General features: G+C 35.9%; 1 protein-coding gene across 1 annotated transcript in view; it reads left to right on the top strand.

The window, feature by feature from the left end:
- Positions 1-11,461, top strand: part of DYX1C1 (dyslexia susceptibility 1 candidate 1) — a 26,677-nt gene extending 15,216 nt beyond the window's left edge. Inside the window, 5 exon segments of the mRNA XM_015564742.1 lie at positions 1-91; positions 1,876-1,985; positions 7,487-7,640; positions 8,677-8,782; positions 11,039-11,461. The exon segment at positions 1-91 is cut by the window's left edge and continues 11 nt beyond it. Of these exon segments, the coding sequence (XP_015420228.1) occupies positions 1-91; positions 1,876-1,985; positions 7,487-7,640; positions 8,677-8,782; positions 11,039-11,148 (571 nt within the window). The 3' untranslated portion in view covers positions 11,149-11,461.
- Positions 11,462-11,838: the final 377 nt, after the last annotated feature.

Consider the following 11,838-nt stretch of genomic DNA (forward strand, 5'->3'; position numbering starts at 1 on the left):
GCTCCTCTCTGTAGGCAGTATTCAAGTCAACTTCACCCCTCGAGTGTTCCCAACTGCTCTCCGGGAATCACGAGTAGCAGAAGAAGAGGAGGTAGGTGTATTTGCTGTTAGTACAATGACCACAGTGAAAATTCTTAATTTTTTATTTCATCTGTTTGAAACAAGTGTGTCTGAAATTTTTAAGTACTTATTAAACTGAAGACATTGCTTTATGAATGTATTTTAGTATTTCCTTATGAGAAAAATATATTTTGCAGGATTATTTTTTGGCTCCAGAATGCTGATGAGAGAACACTGATTGAATATGCAGCAGTCTTGCTTATTCCAGGAGATAAACTGTTGTATGCGCCATTTATTTTATCAAATACACCATTTTCTAGAATAGATTTGTAAAGTTTATATCAGTATATGTTGTGGTAAGAATAGATTTGGACATTTATTAATACAGTATATTACAATTAATTATTAATGTCAGGTATTCTAATCTTTGATGCTTTGGAGTTAATATCTTTCATCATTTACAAGTTCCTGAGCTTTAAGATTTTATATATTGTATCTTTAGTTATATAAGCACTAACGACTTCATTTCTTTATGGTAAGGTGTGAACTGATACTTCTCTCAATTGAAAAGTTGTGGAAATAGCTCTGTCTAGGTGGCTCAGTTAGTTGGAGCATCATCCCACATACCGAAAGTATGTGGTTTGATTTTGATCAGGGCACATACCTAGGTTGTCTGTTTGATCCTTGGTGGAGCACATAAGGAAGGTAGCCGCTTGATGTTTCTCTCTCACATCAGTGCTTCTCTCTCTCTCTCTCTCTCTCTCTCTCTCTCTCTCTCCCTCTCTCTCTCTCTCTCTCTCTTCTGGAACTAAAATCAATAGACATGTCTTCAGGTGAGGATGAAGGGGAAAAAAATGTTGTGCAAGTAATTGGAGATATTTAAGGCATAATAACAATTTATAAAAATTAACATTTTTATTAAACAATATTACTTTTATATTTGCCATTGTTTTATTTTATGTTATAAAATATTATAATTATAACGTTTTTTTCAATATAGAAAAATAAGAACAAGAAGAGTGAAATAACACATAAACTCCCAAATTTGGATGAAATTTGGACTAGAAAATTTTTTTTTCTTATTAGTTAAGGTATTACAAATGTGTCCTTATCCCCCCCACTAGAAAATTTTATACATTTAATCTTAACCAGCTAGTTAACATTTTTTAATGCATAAAAATTAAAATCACCTTCAAGTACTGTATCAGTCTGCTCCGGCTGCTATAACAAAATACCATAGACTAGGTGTGGCTTAAACAACAGACATTCATTTCATAGTTCTGGAGGCTGGGAAGTCCAAGATCAAGGTGCAGGGGTTGGTGATAGAGAGGAAGAACATGAACTGTGGTCTCTTCCTCTTGTATAAGGACATTAATCCTATCATTTGGGCCCTACTCTCATTACTCCCCAATGGCTCCATCTCTAGATATCATCGCACTGGTGGTTATGACTTGAACATAAGAGTTTGGGTGGGATACAAACATTCACTCCATAAAAGGTAGTATTTCTGTTTCTGCTTTTTCTTTCTTTTTTTAAGTCCTCACCCGAGGATATTTTTTTTCATTGGTTTTTAGAGAGAGTGGAAGAGAGAGGGAAAGACAGAGAGAAATATCTATGTGAGAGAAATACATCCATTGGTTGTCTCCTGCACAAGCCCAGGCCGGTGAGAAGCCTGCAACTGAGGTACGTGCCCTTGACCGGCATTGAACATAGGACCCTTGGGACACTCTATCCACTGAGCCAAACTGCCTAGGGCTACTATTTCTGTTTTATGTAGGAAGATGGAAAATCTAAAAGATTTCATTCTCATTTCAGTGGCTACACAAACAAGCAGAGGCACAAAGAGCAATGAATACTGATATTCCTGAACTTAGTGATTTAAAAGAAGAAGAAAAGAACCCAGAATGGTTGAAGGATAAAGGAAAGTAAGTTTGGACTCTGGCCATGAGATTTAAAGTAAATTTATGTAGCCATTCATTTTTCTCACATTTCCCAGCTATCTTGACATATATGCTTCTGTGTGTGGCTGTTGGAGAGAGATGAGGCAAATAAACAAATTAGGTAGGCAGGGCCCTTCATATGAAAAGGTCAGATCAGCCTGGCTGGTTGAGCATTGACCGATGAAGCAGGAGGTCACGGTTAGATTCCTGGTCAGGACACATTTCTAGTCAGATTCCTGCCCAGGTTGTGGGCTCGATCAATGATTCTCTCTCATCATTGATGTTTCTATCTCTCTCCCTTCCTCTCTGAAATCAATAAAAAAAGATATTTTAAAAAAAGTCAGATCATATAATAAGTAAGTAGGGCTCTTATTTTTATTTTTTAAATATTTAAATGTTATAGAAATGAAAAATATCACATCTTTTGGATGGCTTATTAAAATCTCTTTTTCATTCACTTACATTTTATATAAGTTCTGCCTAATACCTCACTTAAAAACTTGTTTCTTAAAAACTAGAGCTTCTTTGATTATTCATATCCATATTTTAAAAGGTTAGCAAATTATCTTATAAATTATAATTTTATATTCAGGTAATTTTTTCCCCATTTACATATATATGACTACATGTGAATATTTTTATACAATTATCAAAAACAGTGAGTTCTGGTACATTCTGAGTGGCAATTTGAATTCATATTTTAAAGTAATAATAGATATTGTTTAATATATCATATATACTTTTGTATTTTCTATTGCTGCCATAACAAACTTAGTGGCTGAAAACAATACTAATTTATTATCTTAACAGGTTTTTTTTTTTTAAGTTCCTTTTTAAAAATTTTTTTGTTGTTTATTGATTTGAAGGGGGGGGGTGAGGAGAGAGAAACATTTCTTTGTCATTCCATTTATTTATTCACTCATTGGTTGTTGATTCTTGTATGTGCCCTGACTGAGGCAGCCATGACTGGTAGATTGTAATTACTTCAGTGTTTTTATGTTTTTGTACCATTTTGCCTTACAGCCTTCAATTATGTAGAACAAGAAAGAGATGCAAAATAAGAGGACAAGAGAGAGTTAAAAATGAGGAGAGATGGAAGAAAACTTAGTAACTAATGACATTCAGAGAAACAGAGCAAAGTACAGTTAATCATAATGCCAAGTGCAAACAGATAAAAGGAAATGTAAGAATTGTTAGAAGTGTGTCCTCTCCAGCAATGTAATGCAGTACAGAAGATAGAAACAGTCACAGTAGAACTGATTCAGAAGCAATGTGTTGAATTTAAGCCAAAGGATGAAATGCTTTCATCTCCAGAGGCTGTGTTTTATGGTAGCCTTCTATATTTACACAGGCAAAAATAGCCCAGCTGTCCTTACAGTGCTACCCTTTCAGAAAAGGGTACAGGTGGGCACGCCTTTCAAAAGAGCAATAGCTTGGGGAAACTCTTTAGGACGGCGGTCGCCAACCGATGGTCTGTGGACCACTGGTGATCCGTGAGGTCCGAAAGGTTGGCAACCGCTGCTTTAGGAGATCATATGTACTCAAAAATAATCTTGTAGAAAGAGCCACAGAGTGTCTTCATTTTCTTTACCTAGCCTTCCATTGCGGTGTCTTAGTTTTAAATGTCGAATCTACCTTTCAGGAAAGTATATAATCTTAATTTTATTTGCTCACGTAAGCATTTTACCTCTTCCAATTAACAGTATGTGCAAGAAGCTTTTTACTCAGAACATCTCACATAAAACAGAGTCTAGGTGCTCCTGTTTAGATATGATGCTGTGTAACAGCCTTACGTGACTTAGAGTCTAAATAACTTTAATTGCTACCCTTCCAGACACTTGTAATCATACAAGGTAGATGGACCATTGTTCTGTCCCACTGACATTACTCTGTGCGTGATTTTTATTGGAGGTTTTTTTGTTTTTTTATGTTTTTTAACTAACTCTGTCTTAATCTCAGACTGCAAGTCTCTTTTTCTCTCACAGTAGAATCCCATCTGCATACCTCAGCAAATTCCAATGTTAGATAGGAGGGAATCAAGGATATAGAATCCATGAATAATTCTATAATTTAGCATCCAGCATCGTGGTACTATTGCCACATAAGGTCGCCTACTCTAGTTCTAGTGTCTGAATTTTCTTGTTATTCTCTTGGCCATGGGCCCGATTTGGTATCCTCGCTGATGCTCCGTTCCTTTTTAGAGTGAGGCTCTGCTTTGCTTTTGTTTTCTCTCCTGCCACTCAGGCTAATTCTGCTTCTGAACCCCAACTTTGTATGTAGCAGCCTGCTATTTGCCGACAGACTAAACTAGTACCGACTTGTCTGAATTTCTGTATGACTGCAGTTTCTGAATATGGATATTTACCTTCCTGTCTGGATGTCCTTTTATTTTATGTTGGACTTTTAAGAAATTAAACTTATTGCGGTATCATTGGTTAATAATATTATATCATTTTCAGGTGCACAACATTATAATTTGACATCTGTATACTCTATTGTGTGCTCACCACCCAAAGTCTAGTTTCCCTCATGTTGAACTTTTTGATGCTGATTGTCTGCCACCTGTTACTATCTTCTCCCAACACAGCTTTCGGTTCTACTTGCCAAATTGAATTTCTTTGTAATACTTTGGTTTGGGTCCATGCCTTGGCAAGACAGTAACAAGTTAGCTACCACAGTTTAATGGATGCTGGCGGAAGACAGGAGACTCGTGTGTCAAAGACAAAGGACTTCATTATTCAAGGCATGGCAAGCAGTGTGAGCTTCATTCACGTTGGTTCCTTTTGTCCCTCAAGTCTCACAAGGCCAGTGCAGAGGTGGGGCTGGGTGAATGCTACACACACAGTAGGTTAGCACCACAGTGGAGAAGGCTAAGCTTAGGGACCACAGTTTTCTATAAGATTGTGAGCAAACCTGTCCAACCTTTGCTTTGCAAGGAGATATTGTCTATATCTTACTGAACTACAACAAATCTCTTTGCCCCAGAAAGAGACACTATTTTTGTCTTTCAAGGTTATCTGCTATACAGACATCTTTTGTATGTCCCATACAAAATCTGTCAGTGGATCTGACATAAGACATGTGGGAGACTCACGGAGAACTGCCTCCCAACAGCCCCTCATAGCTGCCTATGTTTAGTACAGATCGGCCAAATATGCCTTGCTTTGCTGCATTTTAAAGCTCTGTTTGTTTATGATAGTTATTTATGCTGCTACCTTTTGCCTGACTGAAAGATGTTTAGATATCATATTCTAAGATGACTTCTTTGATGTAATTATAATTCTGTTCGGTTGCTTGTTTATATGAGTTTTACAGCCCATAATATTGTGTTGCAGTGCACCTATTATGGCCTGACTTGTCATTTTGTTTTTATGTCATATCCTTTTCCTCCTTCTACCCTGAGTGCTAAATTGCAGTGGTTGACGTGCCTAAGGCACACATATCAGTTTCAGGAGCTCTTGAGATACCCAAGTATATTTTATACCCAGACAAGATGTTGAAGGAGACAAGGCCTTTCAAAGTCCTTTGGGGGACACATGGGTACTACAGTTCCTATTGCCCACAAAACAAAGCTGTTCTGTCTTCTGTTGGAACGTGTTGCTCCCTACCCCTATTCCAGTTTCTAAGCCCCACTACTTCTGATTTCTCTCTTTTTTCCTTTCATTACTTCCCTCTACTTTGCTTCTTTCTTAACACTCCTGCTTTTGTTGCTTCTCCCACACTCAGCTGTTGTACAGAATGTTTGACACTTTTGGCCATTGCCAGTTAGAATGTTTCTTTCTAAAAATTAGAGGAGTTTGCAATTGTCCATGTCTCTTGAATACAATAAGCGTTCAATATGTATTAAATGAGTGCTTTTGCATAATTCTTTTCATTAGCATTGGCTTATTTAGGGCATCTGGGTAGACTTGATGGTTATTAGCTACTCTGTTTATGTATTTATTATTTTATTTTTTTAAATATATTTTTTATTGATTTTAGAAAGGAAGAGAGAGAGAGAAGGAGATAGAAACATCAATGATGAGAGAGAATCACTGATTGGCTGGCTCCTGCACGCCACCTACTGGGGATCAAGTCCACAACCTGGGCATGTGCCCTGATCGAGAATGGAACTGTGACCTCCTGGTTCATAGATCGACACTCAACCAGTGAGCCATGCTGACTGGGCATTAGCTTCTCTGTTTAAATTTTGGGTTCAAAGATTATTTTTTAGACAGAGGTTTAATTTTTTTTCTCTTGAAACTTGACTATTTCTGAGTTCAGACTGTTTTTGGTTATTTAAAGTAGTATTGAACTTTAAAAAATGTAGCCCTGCCTGGCTTGTGTGCCTCAGTGGTTGAACATTGACCTATGAACCAGGAGGTCACAGTTTGATTCCTGGTCAGGGCACATGCCCTGGTTGCAGGTTCAGTCTCCAGTAGGAGGTGTGCAGGAGGCAGCAGATCAATGATTCTCCCTCATCATTGATGTTTCTCTCTCTCCCTCTTCCTATCTGAAATAAATTTTAAAAATGCAAAACTAAATTAAAATAAAAATAAACAACAACAACAAAAAAGAAATGTGTAAGCATGCAAAAAAAAATGAACCAGTGTTTTGATTTTAATAAAAGAATGTAGCCCTGGCCCTGACTGGTTTGGCTCAGTGGATAGAGCGGCAGCCTGCGGACTCAAGGGTCCCAGGTTCGATTCCGATCAGAGAACATGCCCTGGTTTTGGGCTAGATTCCCATTCGGGTGTGTGCAGGAGGCAGCCAATTGATGTTTCTCTCCCATTGGTGTTTCTGTCTTTCTATCTCTCCCTTCCTCTCTCTAAAATCAATAAAAAATATATATTTTTAAAAAGCTCAGCCACGGTTTGGGCTGTGTGCTTTCTTCATCTGTACCCAGCAGGGGGAGTTTATCCAATTTTGCATGCTCTAACTTTGAAAACAAAGTCACAGGCTTCATTCTCTTTTCTTTTTTTTTTTTAAATATATTTTTATTGATTTCAGAGAAGAAAAAAGAGGAAGAGAGAGAGAGAAACATCAATGATGAGAGGGAATCATTTATTGGATGCCTCCTGCATGCCCCACACTGGGGATTGAGCCCGCAACCCAGGCATGTGCCCTTGACCGGAATCAAATCCGGGACCCTTCTGTCTGTCTGCAGGCCGATGCTATCCACTGAGCCAAACCAGCTAGGGCGACAGGCTTCATTCTGAATAGACCAAGTTAGGTTATAACACCATCCCTGAGTCAATCATTGTAGCAAGGAGGATGGAAGTGTGTGTATGGACTTAAACTACTTATGTCTACCCTTGGAGGTAGGGGTGAGGTCATGCTGACTACATCCTGATGTATGTGGAGTCAGTATAGCCTGTAACCTCCATTATACAGGGAATAGAAAAGGAGGTAAGCCATTCCCTTTGCCAAATATCATTAGATATTATTTCTGTGTTTCTGTTTCAATATTAATAGTGTTTATTTTTGTTTTGTTTTTGTCTCATTAGCAAATTGTTTGCAACAGAAAACTATTTGGCAGCTATTAATGCATACAACTTAGCCATAAGACTAAATACTAAGATTCCACTATTGTATCTGAATCGGGCTGCATGCCACCTAAAATTAAAAAACTTACACAAGGCCATCGAAGATTCTTCTAAGGTATATATATTTATCTACATATGATACTTTAAAATTGTTATACTCCTATTTATTGGTGTAAATGATGACCTTACCTTTTATGTGTCAAACTTAAATAATTGAGAATTATTTAAATAATAAAGGATTTTAACAATCATCGTGTTTATTACATTTTTTTTTTCTGGGGAAAAAAATTTATTTATGTATTTTTTTTTTGCATGGACAAGTTTCTTGAGCCTTTAAGTTAGATTAGAAATCCCCTATCAATTGCTACTAAATTTCTTTGGTCTATCAGTTGAAATTCACATGGAAATGAGCAAATTGCTGTCAGTTTGTGCCCACCCTTTTTCTTATTAAAATTTTGGACGCATAATACAAGGTGGAAGGAAAACACTTGGTATCACTGCCGCTTGCACAGTAAAAGCCTATCTCAATGATAGTTTTCACATTTTCAGAGTAACTTAGTATATCCTAATTTTCATTACTGATGTGTCATTATCTTACACTGCTACTTTTTTTTTTCATAGCAAAGTAACTTGTTTTAAGGGAAAATCAATGCAAAAATCTCTTATGTGGGTTCTTGAAATTGAGGATATGGAAGAAACGACTAAGTCCTCATACTCTGATCTCATTAAGCTACTGACCATCTGACAATATTTTCTAATCTAGTTTTCCCTTTACTAGAACAATTTTGTACATAAACGAATACTTACTGAATAAACGAATAAACTGAATCATCTAATTTGAATATAAAGGGCCAAAAATGCTACTTAATCATTCTTGCTAGTAAAGATAAAGCTTTAGAGATTTCAGATGATGAACCAAATTAAAACTTTGGAGAAGAGGGGTATGAGTCTCATATAGGAACAATTGAACAATTCCTTAAATTGCTCAACATAAATATATGTATTTAATAAATTCCTATAGTAGCTAAGCCAAAAGTTTAGGTGGGTGAGAGCTTGAGGCTTGTTTTTAAAGTTAAAGTTTTACCATATTTTTGTTTAGATTTGAATTAGAAAGTTATGTTTTCCCCTTATTATTATTATTATTTTGTAAGGCACTAGAATTATTGACACCACCTGTTGCAGACAATGCTAATGCAAGAATGAAGGCATATGTACGACGTGGAACAGCATTCTGTCAACTAGAATTGTATGTAGAAGGTAAGAAAATGAAAGAGATCTTTCAAGTTTCAAATTATACTCTGGAAAAAAATGTTATTAGGCTTATTTAAGATCATGACTGTTTATAACTCCATTATTTTATATTTTTATGACTTTATTTAACCTTTGTAACTTATCTGACAAAAATTTTTTGAAATATTTTAAAAATTGATTCGTATATAAGGGAGTTAGAACAAGATGTGAACAAGTGTAGATCTAGGAAATGCTGTGATATCAACTTTTCCATGAAAAGATGTGTGATATAGGATATAAATGACTCACTTATGATATAATGGAAATTTTAAAATGAGCCTCTTTGGTCACACACACGCATGTGCTCAGAAATAACTGATCTACCACAATGTATTATTATTACATATGTTTGTGTGCTTTTTGTTTTTAAGTATGGAACATGCTAATCTCTGTATGTTCCAATTTTAGTATGTGTGCTGCCGAAGCAAGCACTTGTTATGTATATATGTGTAACACTGTACTAAGGTTTGTAACTAAGCCCTATGTGTATTGAAGCCATCTCACTTATTTAATTGTTATTATTTTACATTTTTAATGTATTTAAGGCTTATTTACAGTTAGCTGCTCACGTTGTTCCAAAGGCAAAATATTGTAGTAGCGAGGTTTCATCTTCAGTTCTCCTTTTCCCATACCTCTTCCCAGATGGTTTTTTAGCTTCCCTTCATTCAAGGCCTAATGGACTCTAGCCTTTACAAGTTTTATTATTTCTGAGTTCATTTTTAAACTTATTACTGCCATTTTTAGAAGATTTTTCTAACCAAAGCATTTATATTATGTTTATATGCTAATATAGTATCTTATCTAGCTTCGTGAGGATAAAAAAATACCAAGACAGGAATGAAACATTATAAAACTATCTTTTCAAATTATAGTAGCATCAGGCTTTTTTGAGCTAAAGATGAGAAAATGAAGGATTGGAAAAGTTAAGTGATTTGTCTGAAGTAGCATGGCAAATCAATACAGCACTTAGAACTCAAGTTTCCTTCTTCCCAAAGAAATTCTTCCTACTGTTTTACTGGTAATGATTTACCAACCCATCCACAATGCTTTCTTTCTTAACCAATTTTCCTCAAAGGAATTCTGTAGCTATAACTACAGAAAAAAACACACACCATAAACTACAGTTTATGAATTATATAAAGTATGAATTGTCTACCAAAATTATTTTTAGAAATTTAGAATTTCTAAATAAGATGCCATTTATTACTTTTTTTAAAAAAATCTTCAACCTGTGGATATTTTTAAGTTGATTTTAGAGAGAGGAAGGGAGAGAGAGAGAGAGAAGCATCAATGTGAGAGAATCATTGATCAGATGCCTCCTTACAAGCCCCAACCAGGAATCGAATCCATAACCTCTGGGTGCATGGGAGGAAGCTCCAACCAACTAAGCCAATCAGGCTAGGGCCCTTTTTTTTTTTTCCCCCGTTTGTTTTAATTGATTTTTGAAATAGAGAGGAAGGGAGAGAAAGAGAAAGAAGGAAGGGAGGGAGGGAGGGGAGAGAAAGTGAGAGAGAGAGATTTGTTGTCCCACTTATTCATGCATTCATTGGTTAATTCTTTTATGTGCCCTGATGGGATCAAACCTGAAATCTTGGCTTATTGGGATGACACTCTAACCAACTGAGCTACCTGGCCAGGGCCCATTTATTACTTTTTCATTGAGGCGATAAAAATGTCCTTTCATTATATGACTTTTATTGATTCTGTTCATGCTTTAATGAATTTAAGCTTTTAGCTTATTTGTTCTTGATTTGAAATAACTGCTTCTTACTGAATCCTGAATGAACTCATTATAATTATTCGCAAAATCACGGAAAAATTTCTGCAGTCTGTTAGAGCTGCTGCCATGTGTGTGAAGATGTGAATCTGATTTAAAGCCTGGTACTGGTCCTGAGCCATATTCTTAGTGGTTATTTGTATTTTTAAAAAATATTATCTAAGCCTGGCCGGTGTGGCTCAGCTGGTTGAGCATCATCCCATGCACCAAGAGAGTTTGCCTATTGGATTCCTGATCAGGGCACATGTCCAGGTTTCAAGCATCATCTCCACTAGGCAGTGTGTAGGAGGCAGCTAATTGAGGTTTCTCTCTCATCCATGTTTCTCTCTCCCCCCTTCCTTCCTCTCTCTCTCTCTAAAAACATATTTAAAAATATATATTGTCTAGATAATACAAGTAAGTATTTATGAAATATTTTCTTGATCATTATTGCTATATAAATATAGGCCTACAGGATTATGAAGCTGCACTTAAGATTGATCCGTCCAACAGAATTGTACAAAATGATGCTGAGAAGATTCGGAACATAATTCAAGGAACAGAAGTAAAATCTTAATGACTACTGGAAGCAACTAGGTGTTGTAATGAGTTTTGTTTAGAGTTTTTTCAAAATAACTGGAGGAATTGGGAATCTTTGTACATGTTATGGGTAATGGTGCAGAATCACTTTATTTTAGTGTTCTAGTGCTGTTGGAAGGAAAAATATTACAAATTTATGTTTGAGATGCATGGTCTCTGATTAAGTAAATCAAAATAATCTATTTCAATTCTTTATCTCTTTATATTAATATATAATTTAGTTACATATTTTTGTTACTGAATTCAGCTTGCCCTTATAACCAATAAAATATTTGTTGGTGTGATGATTACCAAGACACTTACTGATTCATTTTTAATAAGGCAAAATTTTAAAATTAGAGATTGTGTTTAAAAAGTATTTTGTCTGTATTAAATATTCTATTTAATTGTCTGAATGGTTGACTTTGGTATAATCAGTACTGATGTTTTCACATAGTTTCCAAGTGCACAGGACCTGTTTTATTATTTTTCTTATACTCACCTGAGGATATGTTGAGTAAGACTCCCTTCACGTTCTGTGTGGAGTAGGGTTCGGTATCTGAAAGAGGAGCCACACAACAAATGAGAGAAAAAGACACGAGATAATTTTGCAATATTGGGGGACCAGGCGGCAAGTCCCGAAGGACTTCCTCCCATGCTAAGGCCTCACCAAGCTTTTATTGATCTG

Source organism: Myotis davidii, unplaced genomic scaffold (assembly GCF_000327345.1).
Source record: "Myotis davidii unplaced genomic scaffold, ASM32734v1 scaffold1421, whole genome shotgun sequence".
NCBI lineage: Eukaryota > Metazoa > Chordata > Mammalia > Chiroptera > Vespertilionidae > Myotis > Myotis davidii.